The sequence below is a fragment of the Chanos chanos genome, chromosome 8 (genome assembly GCF_902362185.1).
Source record: "Chanos chanos chromosome 8, fChaCha1.1, whole genome shotgun sequence".
NCBI lineage: Eukaryota > Metazoa > Chordata > Actinopteri > Gonorynchiformes > Chanidae > Chanos > Chanos chanos.
Genome location: NC_044502.1, coordinates 32,758,644 through 32,780,610, shown reverse-complemented (window position 1 = coordinate 32,780,610; position 21,967 = coordinate 32,758,644). Strand labels below are relative to the sequence as shown.

At 41.1% G+C, this 21,967-nt stretch overlaps 1 protein-coding gene across 1 annotated transcript in view; it reads left to right on the top strand.

The window, feature by feature from the left end:
• The first annotated feature begins 1,205 nt into the window (after nt 1-1,205).
• Nucleotides 1,206-21,967, top strand: part of npr1b (natriuretic peptide receptor 1b) — a 35,814-nt gene continuing 15,052 nt past the window's right edge. The window contains exons 1-4 of the mRNA XM_030781791.1: nt 1,206-1,962; nt 13,919-14,106; nt 15,342-15,455; nt 17,952-18,087. Of these exons, the coding sequence (XP_030637651.1) occupies nt 1,206-1,962; nt 13,919-14,106; nt 15,342-15,455; nt 17,952-18,087 (1,195 nt within the window). The remainder of the gene's footprint in view (nt 1,963-13,918; nt 14,107-15,341; nt 15,456-17,951; nt 18,088-21,967) is intronic.

The following is a 21,967-nucleotide window of genomic DNA, read 5'->3' as shown; positions in this document are numbered from 1 at the left end:
CCTGCCCCTAATTCTGTTCCAGTTTCTTGGAATGCTGGAGATGAAACCTCGTTTGGGTAATTCCTGCCTTACTTACTTTTCCTCACCTTACTTATCTTACTTTCTATTTTCTCTCTTTCTTACCCAATCTCTGTGCATGTACAGTATGTTACGTTGTTTTTCTCCCTCTTACTAAACCAACTCTCCCTCCCTCTTTTAAATCATTCGCCTCTTGCGGTCCTTTGGCAATCTAGCAATAGCTGATGTGTTTTACCTACAGATGTCCAGAGTTTGGCGATCAAAAAGCTGAGCCCACACAGAGGTAGCGTATTTTTTTGAAGGTAATGATATTTCATCATTCATAGAGATGCTTTGAAATGTTTTGTGGTATGAAATGCATTTGCAAAGCGTGCCTCTTATAAATCGGAGATCCCATTAGCGTAGGGCGACGTGTATATGAACAGCTGTAATGCATCGCTGACTTTCTGTTGGAGTTGGCCCCTCTGAGCTTTCAGCAGTGAGCACACAATTACTGGATTTTCCAGGATATGATTAACTAGTGTCTGCATTAAGATACACACTTAGAGAAAATACTTCAATGTTGAAAAAAGTACTTTTGCAGTTTCAAATGCTGTCATTAGGATTCGGTAAGAGTTGTAATATGTTACTCTGTTTAATTGGTTGGTTTTAATAGAGCTGTTCGTTTGTTGTTTCATTCTCAAATCACCTCATTTTCCTTGTAGGTTTTCAAAGAAACATCAACCTCTAACGTTATCTAACAAGATATTTAGAATACTTTACTGTGTTGAGTAAATTTGACTTTTTCTACTTTGATGGTTTCTGCAGATAAACTGGCTGTGCATTTAGAAGTGACAGAGGGAAGGAGCAAGTTTTCTTCCTTTAATTAAGTTTAGGATGAATGTTGACACTCTCTCACTGATTTAGTCAACACAGTTTTTGCCACAGTGACATCCAGTTTTGTATGCAGTCACTGTTATGCGGTTCCAGTGAGCAAGATGGAGTTCAGTGACTTGCTCAACATAGCAAGAATGAACTGACCCATGAACAGTAAGACAGACATGAACAAGCAAAATAAGTGGCATTGAATGTTTAACCTGGTCTGACTGTGTATGTGCATGTGTTTGAATACCATTGTGTCTGTGTCCCGTTCTAGTTTATCAACAGTTACATTTCTGATCGACTGGGGGAACACAAGTCCTGGAGCAATGCAGCGCCTCTATTGGTTGGAGGGAGTGAGGCTGCTTCTTCCCCTACTGCTGCTGAGCTTGCATTTCCAGTGGATCCATTCAAGATCTTCTCACCACCACCGGGAATCCCATCGCCATACGCGAGCGCCCACGGACATCATGCTGGCCGTGATCCTGCCCAGGAACAACACCTCGTACCCTTGGGCTTGGCCCAGAGTTGGTCCCGCACTGGAGCGAGCCATTAACATCATCAACGCAGACCCCTCGCTCCTGCCGGGCTATAACCTGCGCTACGTTTTTGAGAACAGCGAGAACGACGAAGGCGTCTGCTCGGAGTCGATCGCTCCTCTGATGGCTGTCGACCTCAAGTTCACCTATAACCCTTGGGCCTTCATAGGACCTGGGTGCGACTACACGTCCTCTCCCGTGGGCCTTTTCACCACCCACTGGGATATTCCCATGGTGACGGCCGGAGCACCTGCCGTGGCCTTCCTCAGCACTGGCTCGTACCACTCGATCACAAACACGGGGCCCACGCACAAGAAACTAGGCGAGTTTGCGCTGCACCTCTTTCGATATTTCGAGTGGAGTCAGCACGCTCTGCTCATGTTCAGCGACAGCAAGATGACCGATCGTGCGTGTTACTTCGCGGTGGAGGGCCTGTACACAGAGCTGCATTTTGAGAACATCACCACCGCCGACCTGGTGTTTGAGGAAGACAGCGGCTTTGTCAACCACTCTGATAACCTCCACAAGATCGTCCAGAACGGCAGAGGTGAGAACGGCACTTTTGGCCGATTATTTGAGTTGTTCAAATAAGGTAGTTTGTTTGCCCAACATTTCCTTTTGAAGTCTGATCGCTGAGTTGACAAATGGGGGTTCTGTCCAACTGAAATATTTATCGGAGATGCTTTGAAGGCGTGCAGACATTACTTGGATCATGATAGAATGAGGTTTATGTGCCACTTTGCACTTTTGCACAGTGGTGTATGATGTTCTGTTGGCTGTTGTCCATCAGTTCTGATGCTGTTGTAAGTTAAATTTAACTACTGACTGCCTAAGTACACCCACTCATTAGATTAGTGCACACTTATCTCAGTGGCTCAAACACATGGCTGAAATGGATGGCTCATCTTTCTTTTCCATTGTGGACCAGCATTGGAACACCTCTCTTCCCATCGTCCTCTTTTTGCAGCCTCTCAATCTAATTTGTGGCATCTGTACCATTAGTTCAAACTCCCCAGGCCCAACAGCTGCCAGCGTCACACAGACAAGGTTAACCGATGTCACCCAACCCTGTGGTGTGTGTGTTCTCCCAGTCGGCTTAACCCAGAGAGAGAGGGAGAGAGTGAGAGAGGTACGGAATTGTACACAATATGAGATGATAAAGCAGTCTAGGAGTAGTCTTGTCTCTCCCCGTGGCGTATAATCTTATTTGTATGCACATTCACTTTTAGCCTCTCATTCCAGACAATATACGCATATTAAATGCTAATTAAATGATGTTATACTACTGTGGATGTGTACTTTAGGGAATGGAATTCTTTATTCAGGGATAGGTTCCTTTTTCATTTCTCTCTAAGATATAATTGCTCTCATTTTAATTCTGCTCCTCTATGTTGAGTTATATATATGGAAAGCAGTAACTTATGAGGACTGAAACAGCCTTCGATGGATATTAAACAGCGTTGTGCATCACTCCGTGAAAGGACAAATTAAAAATTCTCTCTCTTGAAATGTGACTTTGGCAGTTTCTTCTTCACTGTACACCAGACAGCAGGCTGAAAATATTAATATTGTCCCACAGTGGTTTTAATCGTTTTTCTCTCGACATTGTTCCCTCTGAATTTATTCACACAGATTCATAAAACTGTGCGGAAAAACAACCCCATGAATGCTGCATCAACTGTTAAGTTAATGTGGTTCTAGCATGTGGTGTGGCTCACAACAACACTGACAAAAGCATTGGAGTTACTTCAAACAGTTGTTTGGTTTGGTCTGGATGGAATACAGTGTTAATTATTATGAAAAAAGAGAATGGAGTACATAAAAATGGAAAAACAAAACCGAGAGTAATTCACATTAATGTAAACCAAGGGTTTTTCCTTTTCAAATGCTGTAAAACTTAAGTGCACTTAAATCCTATCAGATCCAATCAGCAGGAAGGTCAAAGCATACAATAAGTACACAACACATTTATTGGGGATGAAATTGTTCTTTCAGGTTTCTCTGTGTTCCCACATGGCTATATAAATGTCTCCAGAAAAATCATTTATTAACTGAGGTCATGACCTTTGTTACCAAATAAAGACACTGACAGCGTATCAGATCTGCCGGTATTTCCTGTAAAACAGTATCCGTCATTTTGGCTTTTTCATCCTGCCTTTACCGCTGTCGTTTCGTTTTATTGTCTGTCATCAGTCATCGGTCCTCGGGGGTGAACCAGTATTTGTTACAGTTGAACTTCAACTCAACCTGCTGTATACAGAGTGTCACTGGTGGAGCTATATTTTACAGTATTTTATGTGAAGTTTACATGATGCCCTCTATGATGGTTTGTACTTGTTGTTCTTGATTTTATTTATGTTAAAGTGTTAGATAACATCATTTTACCGCAGATAGTTCATAGAGAGCGTATATATATTGCATCCATAAAGCCCAATAAAAATCATTGAAAAGAGGACCTACTCTGAGAAAAGCAAACAGGACAATGAAGGAAACAAAATAACTCTAGGCAGATGTGTTTTCCTTCCTTCAGAACACTGTAAGTTGCATCGAATCACAACCTTGAACTTGGAGGTATATGTCACATGATGCGGACGTACACAGACTCGCATGCAGAACTCTCCTGTCTGATGATGATCAGGTAGTTTTAGCAGATAGTAATATAGAGGAGGGAGGAAAGGTCCTGACTAACTAGTTGTACATCTGTCACCAGGGGTGTCATAACCTTCTCCCCAAAACTCATCATCAGCTTTTCATTATCTGGCCGCTACATTATCAACTTCCCCACACGTCTCTTTCCCTTGGCCCAAAACTTTAATATTCATATCATCGTCATCATCATCAATTGCACAGACAAGAGAAGATAACGCATGGTACATATGGCATGTACCAGACAGTCTGCAGTCCTGTTCTGGAATATTCCGTCTGCAAGCTAAGCGAAATCAAGGTAATGTTCAGCTGTACGATTGTGGCACTATCCATCAATTTCAAATGTCTTGAGAGAGGAGTTGTTTTGTTTGTTTGTTTGTTTGCTTTAGTTTGGTTTGGTTTGGTTCAGAGGGCATTCTCTACAATAGCTCCTGTAAATCTCAGATGTACTGTTGAACAGAGACTGTGGTTGATCTATGGGAGTTTGAGCTGACCTGCCACGGGTAGGTGAGAAAGGATGTGTTGCACATGAGAGATGACTTTGTCAAGTGTTAGAGTATGATTACAGAGGCCTTATGCTCCACTCTGGTGTCCTAGGAGACCATAGAGGGGTCTTCACCAAGTGTTGCTCTGATTGTCACATTTATAAAACTCTAAGTGAGTCTAAGTGGCAAATAAGTGAGAAAGATACATGAGAAACATAAACTTCATCTGTTTAATTAACGCCTGTCACTGATGTCCTTGGCAGCCGCTGAATTGAGCTGAGGGGTTAGGGAGGGATTCTTCTTGTTGTTGAGGATCAGAAGATTATGAAGTTGCATATTTGATATGGTAATACTTTGGAGTTGACACCTACAAGCTGTTGTGGAAAACAACACAAGCGGAGTGCTTCCAAATCGTCAGCAGATGTGATTCACAGTCTATCTTAGCTTTTTTTTTTTTTTTGGTAAGTAAAGTAACATCCAAGTGAAACTCAAACACTCATCTCCATAACAGCAGAAAGTGGTTAATTATTACAGCAGGAGACTGACATAATTAATCATTTTTTGGAATTATCATCAGTATTTCTGTTGATAATTCAACTCAAATGTCCAGTTCCTTCTGCAGTGTGCAAAGCAGCTTTTTTGGCAACATTTCTTAACGTCTCCCCCTAAAATCTGAATGAGGCATGAGGATTAATATCTTTGGCCCTGCCTGCACTGCCCACGGCTTTGAACGCGATTGATTCCAGTCAGGCTTTGGTGCCCACTGGGTGGTAATTCTTTCGTCCATTCCTTTGACAGGGAGATTGTGAAATACATCAACGCGACGCCGGCTTTGATCACGGCCGTGCGTTCCCGTAAGAGCTGTGAGGCTTTTCAGTGCATTACTGCATCTATCGCTCTTTCTGACAAGGATTTCCGAGCCTCCTATGGTGAGAGCAATCTAGGTGTTGATGGTCTGTGTCCTGTGACATGTCTTCTGAATGCTTTGTGGTCAGTGTGCAGTTGCCCAGGTCCATTTGTCCTAACTTCAGAGATGATAAGGATGAAGTGAACAGGTAAACACAAGCTTAGGATAGATAACAGCATAAGCCTTGATTCCTGTATCCCATGATTTCCAGTGGTTGATTTATGAATGAGCTTAACACTCACAGTTTTAACAGTTCTTTGGGCCATTTTCTGTGGCAGTTCTATGGTGCTAAGTTTTCATGATCACGTGTCAGGCTGTAGGAAGCATGACGTGGTGCTCAGAATGTTCATTACAAGAGTACAGCTGTAGTGAGGTGATCAAACCCTATATGAACAGAGTACAGCTACAGCGTGTGGAATGGATCATTCATTATGATTGCACTGAGTCTACACCTGCTTTGAATATTAATTCTATTCAGATCTACATAGCTTTAGTCTGCGTTTTGCGATGCAAACTCTTGAGTTTCATCAAAGGTGTGAAATTCTGATACCGGCGAATACACACACAAACATACAAACGCAATGCAATGTCTCCTGATCGTTTCAGTAATGTTCTTCCCTTTTTGTTACACTTATGAAATCATGAAACTGAGCTTAGAGCAGTTACAGTGGCTCATCTGACCCCTGCTGATCACTAATCAGGCTTGTTTGTTCTGTCACCCCTTCAGTCAAAGCTACCAATATGCATAGACTCAGCAGGTGTCTGCACATCAGTACCTCTTCTTCTATAACACACACACACACATACACACACACACACACAGACACAAACCACAAAGCTGCTGAGCTGATGAAAAAATATGTTTAATCTTCTCTTGTTTTGGATGTTTCAATTACTTTGGAGCGTCACTGATGCTCATAGTTACGCTGCATCTAGAAAATCATTAACTGTAGAGAAGACTGGTTATAATCTGTGTACCCCCCCCATTTTTGTTTTTAATTTCATCCTCCTCACCAGAGCTTCACAAATGCTGAACACTTAAAACTCAGCAGTGCATGAGACAACACCTAATGTCTTATAGGACCCGAGTGCTCTTAACATTCCCTGAAACTCCGTGAGAGCAAATTACTCAGAACAACTTGAAAACATTAGGCAAACTCATTGCCTTGACTGAGTCAGGCAAACATGACGAAATTAAAGTGTTGTGCAATATCAATCTTCACATGAGTGGAGTTAATTACATTAACTTGATTCTGTCAATACAATTAGTTTATGTTGTGTTTTCGAATGCAGTTAACTAATAGGATTTTACAGTGAGAATTCTCAAACATGTTTTACTGCATCATATGTCTTTTCTTTCTTTCTTTCTTTTTTCTTTTTTTAACTATTGCTGTCCTCAACGGAATGGAATTAGATGACGTGTCTACAAGAGCTAATACGGTCACATCCTTGTTTTTTATTATTATTTATTTATGTGGGTGTTTTTCGAGTGACGGATGTCAGCACGGGTTTACTGCTTACATCGTTTCGCCAGAGCTTCGCCCTCTACATACCACCGTGCCTCATCCCGTCTCGTCACCATAGCTGCCGTGAAAGAGATCGGCCATGCCGAACTAAAAGAGCCACAAGGCCTCTTTTCCTTCTCTCCCTTTTCGCTCAGTCCATCTGGCATCGGTTAAAATTTAATCAAGTTTATAAATACTGAGGTACAAAAAAGAAAATGTACAAGTCTTTCTCTGAGCAGTGACTGGTGCCGGCGGTAGGAGGGGGAGGGACGGGGGGAGTAAGAAGGGGGGAGGGAGAACGATGTGCATGAATACCCATAGCCATTAGACACATTCTGTTTCATAAGTTACCGTCTACCTCAAATTAGTGTAGGAATCCAGGGACAAGCAGTCTGCTAAGCAAACCAAGCTCAGACGCATGCAAAAATAGGTAATATCCTCCTTAAGTGCTCTTGTCTTTATGAATGAGATCTGTCTTATTGCTGGAATGTAGTTGTTATGATCATTTATATCTAACTTTTTTTTTTTATTTGAGTCATTTTCAGTTTGTGATTAATGCTTGTACAGTCCCTGCATGCCTTACAAGCACCGTGAGTGAAAGCAAACCTGCCTGCAATCACACAGAGCTTTCCGCTCTAATCACATTAGTAACTGTAGATGGGCTTATATGACGCACTAAATGCTTTTAGATGTTACATACACACACGCACGCACACACACACACACACACACACACACACACACACACACTCACATTAACATCCAAAAGGGACAGAGGCAAGTTTTGTCCAGTCCTGCTCCATAATGACATTTGAACATGCACCATATAAAGTACCTCAGATACAACCTCAATGCCCTTTCATTACAGAACCATTATTATTATTATTACAATCATTAACTCCCATCATGACCCAAGGCAATGACGTCAATATGCATTGTAACCCCTGTCTCTCTCTAACATCCCTGCCCCCCACCAGAGAAATATGGGTGTCAGGATCTTTTCTGCCACGCAAGGCCATGTTTCAGAATACGACGACCTTTTATCTTGTGGCTCCTTGATTGAGGCATCTGAGGATGTGCCCAATATCATGTAAATCATCAACATCATTATTCCAAATACAGCAGATAAATTGCTTTTAGCCTTTGTTTTTCCACTGACGTTCGAGTGACGTCATACGAAGTCATCTCCTTCTAAATGTTTAGATGTAAAGAGAACTCCTCATGGCTTAATAACTTGTTTGAACTGGCAAAGTGACACATACTCTATAAACCAACTCTACGGTAGATATCAAGATACATTACTCATACACTTGCCTTATACCCTAGACAATGAGGCCTGCAGACTAAGGGATATGTATTACCTTATCATCTATTTGATTGTGTTGCTGAGTGATACAACAGCAATGAAATGACTCATATAATCGTTAAACACAGTGTTTTCCATCTGCACGTCATCTCTGAAAATTTGTGAAAATGAAATGGTCACAAGAAGGAGTTGAGAGTCTCTTTTGGCAGGTGGCAGTCAAGGTTCAGAAAAGCTGAAACTGCCGCATGACTTCACTGCTGTTGTATACAGTATACATATCATGACTTTTTTTTTTAGACATTTTACTCTTTTCATAGAATCTGCAATCCATAAACACACCACAAGATCCTATAGCCTATCTCAGGGAATACTGCTACACTTAAAACTCATAACTGTTCTGAATTACTAATCTTAATAAGATTATTTATTGATCTTAATAAGTATAATTATTGATCTCAGTAAGTATAATTATTGATCTTAAGAAGTATACTTTCTTTGCAATAAATAACATCCAGTAACCTTGTACACATCTGGATTCCAATAATGATGCATGATTCTCTAAAAATCTGCTAATGGAAATAGAAGGGCTTTTGATTGGTCGTAAAGATCCATAAAGGCCTCTGACTAGACACTACAAATGCAGGACTCAAGTGATGTCTGGATCTGACAAGATGCCATGTAATGTCATATAATGGAATATTTATAAATGGCCATCCACTAAATTGTGAATGTGACTGTAGTCTTTCCCAGAGGCCTTCAGCTGGTCCACATAACTACTGTGTCATACTTTCCCACTCTTTAATCTAATTTCACATGAAGGCAGTTGTAATTAGTACCTGATTATCTGGGAGTGGTTGCATTGGCTGGGTTGTTATATCATAGAGTCTTGATTGGCCATTTATCTCTGTTTCTTCAATTAAATTACACCAGGTGGTCCACGTACCATTGTTTCTTTAAGCCTGATTAGGGTTTTGCTTGCTAATCCCTCCTAGACATTCTACTGGTCCAATCAGAGTTTGCGTGGGGAAACTACAGCCAATCTAGGCAAATTCATATGAGTAAGCCACAGAAAAAAAGATTCTAATGCAGCTAATAAGAGAAGAGAATCACAGTGTTCAGGTTTCCCAGAAAGTATGCGTCATGCAAATAGAAGCAGTTTAAAATTAGAGTCTGTCTGACCTACAGACATCCAAAAAAACGTTTCATTGCATAATGCACATACTTTGTTTGTAAGGGCTGCTATAGTGGACATTAAGAGAGTTAAAACCAACATTTCAGAGAGAGAAACAGAGATAGAGATACAGATAGAGATACAGATACAAATACAGATACAGATGTAGATAAACAGGGACAGAGACAGGATCAGAGATAGAGATAAACAGAGATAGAGACAGAGACAGAGAGAGATAGAAATAGAGACAGAGATAGAGATAAACAGAGATAGAGACAGAGACAGAGGTAGAGAAGGAGATAGAGATAGAGATAAACAGAGATAGAGATATAAACAGAGACAGAAGCAGAGATAGAGACAGGGAGAAGATATGTTGTGTGGTAGTCTGGTTTCTCAGAGATGCTACAGCTGAAGAGATAGGAAAAAATGTTTGTGTGTTAGACAGAGAGCATGACTGAGAGAGTGAGATAGAGAAAGAACTAAAGTGCCTGTTTTACAGCACTGCATAAACATACATTCAGTGTCATGCAAATTAAAATTTCATATCAACAGAATAAACAAGAGAAAAAAAGGGGGGGACCTGGTGACTCAGATAGATAAACTTACTCAGTGTCAGCTGTACCATGAACATCTCATTATTTCCATGGTGTTGGGGCCATTTTTCAATAAATAAATAAATAAATACAGAACAACAACAACAACAACAACAAAAGCACAAGCTGATCAGCAGTGATTTGTATACTGTTGCGAACTGTCAAAACTGCAAGGGGAGTTACAGGGTCTCATCCCCTCATTTGTAAATGGAAGTCTGTAAACCGGTGGGGTTTAACTTGAAAATGATGTGCCAGTCCCTGTATGCTATATGGTACACAGTACTTCACGCCCTCACACTCCTATCACTCTGCCACCCCTCCCTGCTTATTCCCAAATCGCCACGGAGGAAAACTCTGGAGGACAACCAGCACAAGTGTCACTCATCTGTGTCATCAACAAACATGTTTACAAAATGACACTCAAAAGAACGTTATAAAAGATTTCAGTGAGTGGTCCTCCAGTACAATCTTGTCGGAACAACCATTTTTTGTTTTATTTTGTGTAAGTCAATAGATTGGTTGAGGCCCGTGTTTAACTAGAATTAGAGTTGTAACATTTTACTCATTTCTGTCTCTCTCTCTCTCTTTCCCCTTTATGTTTGTTTCCATTTTTCTATCATTTCCCAACACCTCACTAACTGATCATTTTAGTCAGTGACACAGTTGTAAGCAAACTTTGCATTCAGAAGGTTGTTGTGTGGTCTGAGCATTCCAACTGTGGCTTAATAACACCACTCTCTGTTTGTTGTTTTCCTCAAAGGATGAAACATTCTTCAACTCTCTGTTTTTGCCTACAGACAAAGCATTACCACCATCATCATCATTATCAGTGTCCTCGTTCCTCTTTCCCTTATGCCAAGGGGACGTCAAAGAGCAAGCATTTCTATTTGCATGGTGAAACAGTTTCACTCCGAGCTCTTAAACGTGTCGCAGTCCCCCATGACAGATTCTCTTCCCAGAGTTTTGCCACCTTCAGCGTGTTTCCCTGCCTCGTTTAAGCCTCTCTTGTTAGGAACTGTTTGTACAATGCGGTGGGAGTACAGTCGGTCGGTCAGTCAGTCAAGGTTGACTGAGGGATTGTTCCAGCTCGCATGTGTCTTTGTCATTTTGTTTTCTTACTCTAGGCAATGAACAATTAAAGGAGAAGTCAACAGACACTAAAATCATTCGCGCAGTTAGGCAATTAGCCTCCATAGCTTGTAATACTTCTTCTAGTCTTCGGGTTTTGTGCAGCTGGGCCAAAATTTTGTTTTAGATCTTCTTCAAACGCCCAGCCTTTAGTTTTGAGCTCCTCTGGTTTCCTCACTCACATTACTCAAAGATACGCCGGCCCACCTGTCTGACTTAATTACACCCTACAACCCCCCCTCGCACCCTGCGCTCCCAAGATTCTGGACTATAAGTCGTTCCAAGAGTTAAAAAGAAGTCCGCTGGCAACCGAGCCTTTGCCTACCGCTCTTCCTTCCTCTGGGATAGTCTACCTATAGAAATTAGGGAGGCAAATTCTCTTCATACCTTTCTCTAACTTATGGATAATATCATTTTGTTATAGACATGTAAAGCCATTTGAGACTATAAATAGTGATACTGGGCTCTAAATAAACTTGTATTATCATTATCATCATTATTATTATTATTATTATTATTATTATTATTATTATTATCACTACCAAATAATATACTGGTTAGGGGTTGAATTCCAAAATATTTGGAAGTGAAGAGTCCTCTCCCAGGAGAAAGAGTTTCGGTGCTTTTGTTACCCTGTGCTTGTCTCTCTCTGACCAGATCTTTGTTTTTAAGCTGTAAAATGAGGTGGTTGATCACTCTGAACTCTTCTGACCTGAGGTTTCATCGCTAATATCCTGCTTAGGCCATTAAACCAGAAACAATGGCGCAGGACAGGAAGCCATTTCTGCTGGAATGTCATCACGCCCCTGGAGACTTCCTGAGCTCCCCCCCAGCAACACCCGAATCCCCCCCCCCCCCCCCCCCACTCTGCGTTTCCCAATGCAGATACCTGACCATGACCTCTTTGTCTCAAACGTTCTTCTGCCTTTCTGTATATGTATATGTACTAGTTTCTGTGGGCCTGTTTCTCTATGGTCCAGGATCGTGGCACATAAGTGTTCAGGTCTAGATGTTCTCAGTGTTGAGTATGTCTCAGTTTGTGTCTTGTTTCATTCTGGGTCTTAGTTTATGTGTTTCTGAGACATCTTTTAAGCCAGAATTTCTCTGACATCACTGAGTTTCAGATTAATCTATTTCTCAAACTTTTGATGCCATGAAAACATATCATTTTCCACATTATACTGCGATAAATTCAACATGTCCTCTAGTTTTTTCTATGCTTGTGTAACAAATTCATATAGAAAGCCCAATCATGTGTCTCTTGTAAGAGTGTTCGTCACTGTGCCAGCAGAAATGCATGAATGCTGCGCGGGCACACACTCATATGGCCAAACCGCAGTAATTACCCCCCCCCACCCTGTAAATGAAGCACCTCAGTGAAGCAGAGCGTTGCCTGGACAGCTCTCTCTCTCTCTCTCTCTCACTCTGCTTTTACTGTGCCTGATTTGATCAGAGTTAATGAAGCCCGTCGCAGCTGATGCTCAGGTCATAGTGTTCCTCCTACCCTCCCCCTCACTCCCTCTCTCTCTCCCTCTCTCTCTGTCTCTCTCTCTCTCTCTCTCTCTCTCTCTCTCTCTCTCTCTCTCTTCCTCTCTCTCTCTCTTCCTCTCTCTCTCTGCTGGCTGACCCCAGTGGTTAATATTGTTTGCAGCATATGCAGTTGCTGGTCGTTCTTTTGGTAAATATAGTGACTCTATATTAGACTCTATATTCTATCTATATTTACTTTACTTAGAGGTTCACTTTATGAAATCCAAAGAGTCCTTCAATGCATCGAATAGGACAGACAGACAGACACACACACACACACACATATATATCTGCACCATCTCTCTCTACTGGTTGAAGCAGGGCCATTATTTGTGTCTTTATCTGAGTGTGAGAACATTTATTACCAGTACATTTACAAATTGATTTGAGGAACTGTTCCAGTTATAATTAATAATTCCCATATATCATAATTCTTCACACTGTAGATGTTTTTGTCTAGAGAGATAACCATTGCTGTTTATCTCTAGAAACCCAAGAGATAAACCTGAGGCAAAAGAGGGTAATACTCAAAGAGCTTCCTCTATGTAAAAAGGGGAAGTCCTGTTTTTTCGCCATTCAGTCTTAAACACAGTTTTGATGAATTACACCTCTTTTAATGATAGCTTCATTGCTTGTCTCAGTAGATTTATTACTTACTGCCCACATTGTGTGATTTATAATATGTTTATTTTTGGGCAAGTTGGAGATGACACACACCGTTGTGAGAACAAAAGACCACTGAGGTTTCTTCTTTTCAATTCCTTTCCTTTTTCCATCGTCTGATGAACTGTTCACCATTCAGTATTAGGGAAATCAGATGCTAGTGTGAGAGTGGAACAGCATTATTAATGAGGTCAGCGAGGTTACGGAGAAAACTGTGTTTGTCCTGTCATCTGTACAGCTGTTGCCAACGCCACAGACGCACGAGTGTTAATCTGCCTCTGATTGTGTTGGTCAGGCAGTCAGTCTCACCACAATGTCATGTTAATCCTATTACTCCATTGATCATTGGTGCTCATGCTGGTAAATGGGTTGCTAATGGGAGAAAATGTAGGTCTATTTTTGGATCATAGTCTTGTCAGTAGTGATGGATGGAAAATGCTCTAGAATCCATGCAAATGCATCAAGGCATCAGCTCTGCGGACTATTTTGTGTATTACTTCTGATATCGTTGCTCTCTTTTTCTCTTCCTCTATCTCTTCTACCCTCTTCTCTTCCCTCTCACAAAACAGTGGTGTTTGTGTGCTGTTCTCCGGACGTCTTTCGTCAGCTGATGGTGCAGTTCCGGAAAGCGAAGTTACCTCACAACGAGTTCGTCTTCTTCTACATTGACATTTTTGGACGCAGCCTTGAATCCCACCCCGTTCAGCCCTGGGCCAGGGGAGACTCTGATGATGAAATTGCTAAAATTGCCTACCAGGTGAGAACAAGAGAGAGAAAGAGAGTGTGAGAGATAAAGACAGCTGAATGGGCAGATGCCTAGTAATAGCAGGAAATTGTAATGAGTGGCTTGACTGTCTGTGCAAGTGGAAATCAATCAAGAGCCACAGGCTCCAGACAATGAGCTGTTTCAATAATGCAAGACTACTGTAGAAGCTTCTAGAAACTGCCATAGACAGAACAGAACACAAACTGCTCTGGTTGAAATCATCAATCCAGATTGACGAGCATCAAGCTGAACACACATTTTGTTCTCTCTTTTCCTCTGAAGTTGGTTAAGTCTGTAATAAGTTTGTTTGTTTGGGATTCTATTCCCTATTCCTTACATCCAGATGGTGACCACAAGCCCTTTCATTTCTAAATGGCCATGTTCTCAGTGAATAGCTCTTCCCAGCTTAAAAGCCTTCTGTATGACATGGCTCTGTTATTGTAGGGTGAGATGTATCAGTTTAATAGAAAACAACATGAATGGAATGTTATTTTCCATAGCCCTGGGCAGCCACGTATATGATTTTTCTTTTCTTCTTTTTTTCTTTATTTTTTTTGCCAGTGTTTCTGTCTGATGGTTCCTCCACATTGTTTGCAGCTGCCTTCAGCAAGGCTCAGGCCATCTCTCCCTCCCTCTCTCTCTCTCTCTCTCTCTCCATATTGGTGTCATGTTGGTTTTCATGAGAAGTGTCTTTTGGAAAGAATAGCACAATTACATTAAAAACCCATACTGAAATACTGTCTTTACTATGATACACTGTTTACCCTATACTTTTATTATATCAGAGTAGTGTAAAACAACCAATTCCACATGAAAATGCTGACCAGTTCCATAGGGATGGGGAAGGCTTCTTTCATGATGTCATGATTGCATCTTCTTTTTAAGATTAGAGGAATGAGAGAGGGGCTGAGATTATTGGACACAAACTGACCCTGTCAAACCTGCCACGGACGATCACTGACTAAGACAAAACCAAATAAAGCGGTTTTTGACAACAAATGTTTGTTTGTCTAATGAAATGCCCAAGAATGCATTAGGGGGGGACTTTACTTATTTCTTCACTCTCCTCCAAGTTCTCTCAGCAGCGATGTCTTCTTTCCATTGTTTTCTTTTGTAATATCATTTAATAGCTTTGTCCAATGGAACAAGAGAAATCATAATTATTTTATATTGCTGCATGTTTACTGGGAAGTCTCTCTCATGCTGTAACTGTACCTTTCTCTCAGCATGTGAAGATCCTGACCTACCATGAGCCACAGAACCAAGAGTACAAAGACTTTGTGAGAGACCTCAAAGCTGATGCCAAAACAAAGTTCAACTTCACTGTTGATGACTCTCTGGTAAGAGTCATTATCAAGTGATAATGATTTCTCTTATGTACAGTGTGTGTGTGTGTGTGTGTGTGGCTGTCTGTATGTGTGTATGCGTATGTCTGTGAATGAATGAAAAGCACTGATCACTCATTTGTACAAAAATGTCGTAACGCACTATACATCACTCAGGTCTTATATCTGGAGTGGGTCTCAGAGTGAGTTGAAGTAGGGACTTTGTAGAACCATCTGAGCCCAGTGATGTGAGTAGGACAAAATCATTTGGAGCAGAGATTCAGTTCGGCAGAGTTTATTATGAGGACAAGCAATGGACCAAACTGATGAGGAAGCAACTCAATAAGTTCTCATCTGTCTCGGAAACAAACAGATAGACATACGGTTCATGTATACCGACAGGGACGTTTATAACACAGACATTTAGATCAGGTTTCATGTAGCTTACGCAATCATACCAGGATCTTAAGCAGGTGATAAGAAGCAGTGTCTTCACTCTCACTGATTTTCATTCATCTGTTAGCTATGCTCTGAGGTGAAGGTTAATACCACAGAGAAGATAGACATACTTCCAGAACATAACCCTTCCCCTGACCTCTGCATGGTAGTGGATAAGGATGTAATGTGAATAAAACTAGGCCTTTGAGATGCACTGGATATTTCCCAACATAAGAAAAACCATCGACCACTTCACATAATTATAATAACAGTCTGGAACAGACCGTGTCAATCAAAAACATTTCTTAACACAAACATGTAATTGTCCCCAGGTTTATATTCCTGGGGCCAATTACATAGAGGACTCACTGCAGGACTCACTGCAGATACACTTCCGAACATTGGTTTCTCATGGATATATAAAGGCTGCATTTCACATGTCCTATTTCATACATTTATTCATTATGATTTTTGGTTTAAAGAATATATGACCGGTACAAAAGGAGATGAAGCCTGTGTGGTCACTATGTTGTTGGTGGAGCTTTACAAGACACTACCAGTTTCTTTTTTATTATCATTACTCACATGCATGTGCAACATGGTGTTTTAGATCTGTGACACTCAGCTCCTTTGCTTGTTACTGTTATATGGCTAAATTTGTCTGAAGAGAAGGCTATTGTTCCCTTTTCTGATAGATTATATACAGTATATTAACTGAGTTAAGACCATTTAATTGAAGAAAGATTTACGATACCCTTAAGATATCTGAACACAGTTCTGAGTAGGAGCTATTGCGCCTGCTGTCTAATAACACCATTTAATTAAAAGACATTAGAATAAAATATAAACACCCTCTGTGCCTTTTCAAGGATGTGTAAAACATTTACATATATCTACCAGGGTTGAACTGAAGTGTACACACTCAATTACACACAGAAATATGAGCAGTCTTTCTAATTACACAGATACATTATACACTAAAAAAAGAGTCCACCAATACACAAGCAGCAAAGAAGTGTTTTTGTTTTTAAATATTCAGGCTGGGAGCCTAATCCCTCACTGAGACCAATTAACCGTAACCCTCCATCTACAAACAACTGAATTTCCCTGATCTGGCAACCCATATAACTCAATTTAGACATGCCTCCCATGGTTCTGATTCTCTCTGGTTTGTAAGCCAAAGTGCAAACATTCATTCCTTCAGACAGTGTAGCGTATGTGGTTGGGATGACAGGAACTCGACCTGTCCAGCAGGTCTTTATCTTTAAAATAACCCTACAAATACAGACTGGAGAGCTTTAGTGGGCAGGGGGGTGTTGAAGCACCATTGGTTCAGTATATCAGAGAATTATGGTGTCTCTTTTTCATTTGGTTAAAGATTTTGATTTTGACGGACTAGTTTGGCTGTGCTTGATTGGATCTCTCTATGTAAGCGTGCCTCCCCAATGTGCCATGTCCCTGCTCTTCTTCTGCCACCACTTTATGAAAACTAACGAGGGAGGATCCGGAGGACAAGTTTGCTAGTTGTATAATGAACTTGACAGAGATGAACACAGTTCTCATTTCACTGAAGTACTAGCAGCCATAAAAACCAGCAACACATCTATTTCAGTATGTATTTCATCAGTGAAACTAGATATAATATCCAGTAGCTCATTTTGGTAATGAATAAAGTAGATAAAACTTCCCACAATTATTGTTTATTAGGTATAGAGATAATATATGCATAGAATGCACACACACACACACGCATATATATATATGTCTGCGTGGGTTTCCTCCGGGAGCTCCGGTTTCCTCCCACAGTCCAAAGACATGCAGGTTAGGTGAATTACATTGCCCCTACGTATGAATGTGTGCGCGAGTGTGTTTGTCTGTGTGTCTGCTCTGCGATGGACTGGCGATCTGTCCAGGGTGTTTCCCCGCCTTTTGCCCTATGACCGCTGGGATAGGCTCCAGCACCCCCCGCGACCCTAATCAGGATAAGCGGCTTAGATAGTGAGTATATGTATACTGTATGTATGATGTCATATTGATGTTTGATATGTAGTTTGCGTGTCTTGTCCTATGCAGATGAACATCATCTCTGGAGGCTTCTATGATGGCCTGATGCTATACAGTCATGCCTTAAATGAAACCATGGCTGAAGCAAAGGGCATACCACCTGGAGGTACGGTCACCAGGAGGATGTGGAACCGCACCTTCTATGGTAAGTTCTACATCTCTGTTTCTCCATTAGTGATGAGCACTTGTCTTTTCTTGAAGGGAAGTGTGTTATTTTTACTCTTTATGCATTTCTGTTTCTCTCTCTAGTTCCCTCTCTCTCTCTCTTTCTCTCTCTTTCTCTCTCTCTCTCCATGTATTTCTCTCCCCCGCCGTTGCCCACCCCCCCAAAAAACATGAAATTACATGTAGGCACTGTAGATCAATCCTATAAACATCATTTTGATGTGTGATGTGTGATTACCTAGTGTCAGGTGGAATCTTTCCATCACATCCAAGGTGTTCTCAAAAGATTTTTCACATTATGAAAACCTCAGAGGAGGCAGCTCGAAGCACCGTGTTCCTAAGCCAGAGAGCCTGGATGCAGCCAAGATGATAAAAGAAAAAAAAAAGAAAAAAGAATCTTGTGTCAGAGTTTTTCATATTCTACCATTCTTGTGTTATTGATTCTGTCTACTGTTCAATGTCGATGTGTCCCTGTAGCTGTGAATGAATTATTGAGTGCTTTGCTAAAAGAAAACAGGCGCAATGAAGCACCTCTGTCAGCGCTTGCTACCGAGACAGGCGACCAGTCAGTAAAAGGCGGGTCAATAGCACTAAGATTTTTCATATAGAAAAGCAGAGTGGACTTCACGCTTTGACTTTTGGTGAACTGGATAACGCCAGACAGATTTAACAAGACAAACAGGTGCCTTTCTTGAGTATCTCAGTTTTAAAAAAGAAAGAAAATAAATGCCAATTTTCTGCAATGGCTGTGATAATTTGCCTAACTCCATGTACTACTGAGATTACAGAAAACATTTCTTTCATGCTAATGGAACAAACGCATTATTGTTGTAACTAGAGAAAGTCAAATTTCTTTTTAGAATGAATTATTGTGTCTGTATGTACAATGTGTGCCTGAATGATAAGGAAATTGTTGTCTGGTAGTGTTGCTCTTAACACGGTATCCAGGAATTTGAATTAGCAGCAACGAAACAGAAATACAGAGTGCAAGTTGACTCCTGTACCCAACACACTGGGCTTCAGTCAACACTTAGCATAGTGTGTGTGTGTGTGTGTGTGTGTGTGTGTGTGTGTGTGTGTGTGTGTGAGCAAACATACACACACCCATAATGAATGACAGCTTGCTGTGGTGAGTACAGGACAAATGTCGGAATGCCATTCACAGCTCTGCGTGTACAATACAACGCTGACAAATCCATAGCACCTCTCTGACATTAAAACAGCTATGAATGCCACCACAAACACACGTACATATTGACAGGTTCACAAAGGCAGTGGTATCTTTATATCACTGGAATACAACAAGCCAGTTTAGTGATTTCAATTAGAAATAACCAGAAATACTGCGTACGTTCAGAAGCAGGTGCTTTATTCTGTGTGTGTGGTAGTCTGAACATTTTTCATTAATCATTAAAGGGTAGCTAAATGATGACTGTTGCTTAGCACCACTATAATTCATTGAATTATACCAAGTCCGGAAAGCTGGCATGCTGTCTTTCTCATTCTTGATGCATCGTGTTGTTTCGGCTTTCGGGAAATACTGCTGAGACTCTGTGGAGGGCATTGCCTGGCTCTTTCCCCAGATTGTTCTGATCCATGTGTTAGACATTACTAATAAAGTGTCAACAAGTGTCCAAGCACCCCACAGTGAGCTGTCAAAAAACAAACACCGCGTCAGATCTTCTCTTTACTGGACAGTGTCACAATTCTAAGCTGTGTTGTATTTTATTTGTTTGGTTTCACATCGAGGATGTGTACATTTGTGTGTGTGTGTGTGTGTTTGTGTGCGTGCGCGCGTGAGCATGTGTGTTTGTCTGCATTTTGCTGTGTGACCTTGTCATTATGTGTGTGTGTATGTGTGTGTGTGTGTGTGTGTGTGTGTGTGTGTGTATATTCATGCACGTCTGTGTTTATACCATAGAGGCATGATCTATGTGTCAAGAATGTTGATTTCTGGACACCAATGCCCACTCTTCTGGAAGTTTCCTTGTTCACTGCATCTCTCACCAAATTACACACGCCGTGCCAAAACCACAGTGATGGTTACATAACTTGTCCTTCTTTGTTCTTTGAGGTTCTGCTTGAGTGTGTAATTTTTGTGCAGAGATTACTGCCCATCACTTTTGTGCAGCTGTCTGTCCTGTCTTTAACTCCTGAAAAGTGTCTCTTTACTCTCTCCCCATGTATCCTCTGTCTTCTCTTATTTTCTTCAGTATGTCCTTTCATTGTATCTCTTGCCTTAACTGCTCATTTTCCCTTTTATATCTGTACTCACACCATTTCTTTCCATCTCTCTCTGTACGTACTGCAGGCTTTTATTTTGTACACTCTCTTACTCTCTCCTCTCAGCAGAGTCCGTGTCAAAGAATTGGTGTGGGGGGGGGGGGGGGCGAGCCCCTCTAATCTGACCAGACCAGACCTGCTGAGAACATGATGGCACTGTCAATCTCTCCTCCCAAAAACCTCAGTCCCTTACTGTTAGTCATCTCTGCCTGTCCATCTGTCTGTTCTTCTCTCACTCCTTCACCTCAGATATTCTCTATCATCCATGTCTCTCTCTCTCTCTCTCTCTCTCTCTCTCTCTCTCCACACCAGGGACCACTGAAATAGATTCATTACAGTGCTGCTTTAGCAGGATTGAAAATGCAGACACAAATAGGTTTTGCTTTTGTGAGAAGTTATGAATGCCAAGATAACTAGTTTTAAGGCACAGAGGTTCTATAAGTGGTTTGACATAATAGTTATTGCACTGACCTAATTTGAGTGTATGTGTGCCATAGTTATGATTCATGCTTTCACCTCCATCTCTGTATCTGTATCTGTATCTCTCTCTCTCTCTCTCTCTCTCTCTCTCATTCTCTTTCTTTTTGTACCCAGTCATCCCTCAGAGTCCTGCTCTTCATGTGGAGATCACAGTGATAGAAGTCAAGTGTGAAACTTAAAATCTCATGGGTGTAATTATGTCTAAAGACCTAAGCAGAGAAAATGTTAGAAAACAGCCCGGATTTTGTTTTACCTCTCTGACAGCTTCATTCTGCCTCATTCATTTCAACAGCCCCATCTAACTTGTAAAATTTTAACATTACCGGTTGAAGGGCATAAAAAATGATGTAGTATTGCACTTCTATTAGAACGAAAGACCATATTGAAAATGAAAGGCAGGCCTAAATAAAAACGTTTTGTGTTTAACACACTTTTAATTTTATCACCATTTCCTATGTCAATACACATTAAACACATGTTTGATACAAATACACATGTGCATGAAACCCAGTGTATTGTAGTGTGTAACAGTATACCCTGTGTGTTAAAATGACTGAGTCCTAAGAGATAAAGCCCAGGGAAACACATATGTTGCCAAGCTACTGTGTGTTCTATGCCATTGTATGTGTCACAGTGTTGGAGAGTGAGGCTTGCGTAACGGGTTTTACTTCAACTACAGTCGCACAATCATCGCTGACGTCAATGAGCCCTAAATGAGGAGCACCAGTCTACGTTTGATCTCAGTGAACACCCCCACTCCCCCCACCCCGCCACCCCCCCACACACACACCACATTTACATTAATCCATCCTCTCCTCAGTGTAACTCTGTCATAACTCTAATGAGGAGTAATCAGCCACACAAATCCTTACAATCTGACACTGATATCTCTCTGTCTGAAGAGAGATATAGGCCAACCATTGCCCTTTACCCTCCCTATTCAAACCCACCTCGCTATAAAACTGAGAGGAAATTACACTGCAATTTACAGACAGGAGAAACAGAGGAGAGCAAAATCTCATGCTGTTTGTGAAGATTTCTCTTGACTTTTGAAAGGATTTGACTTAAACAGGGAAAACCAGGGCCCAGATGAAGAC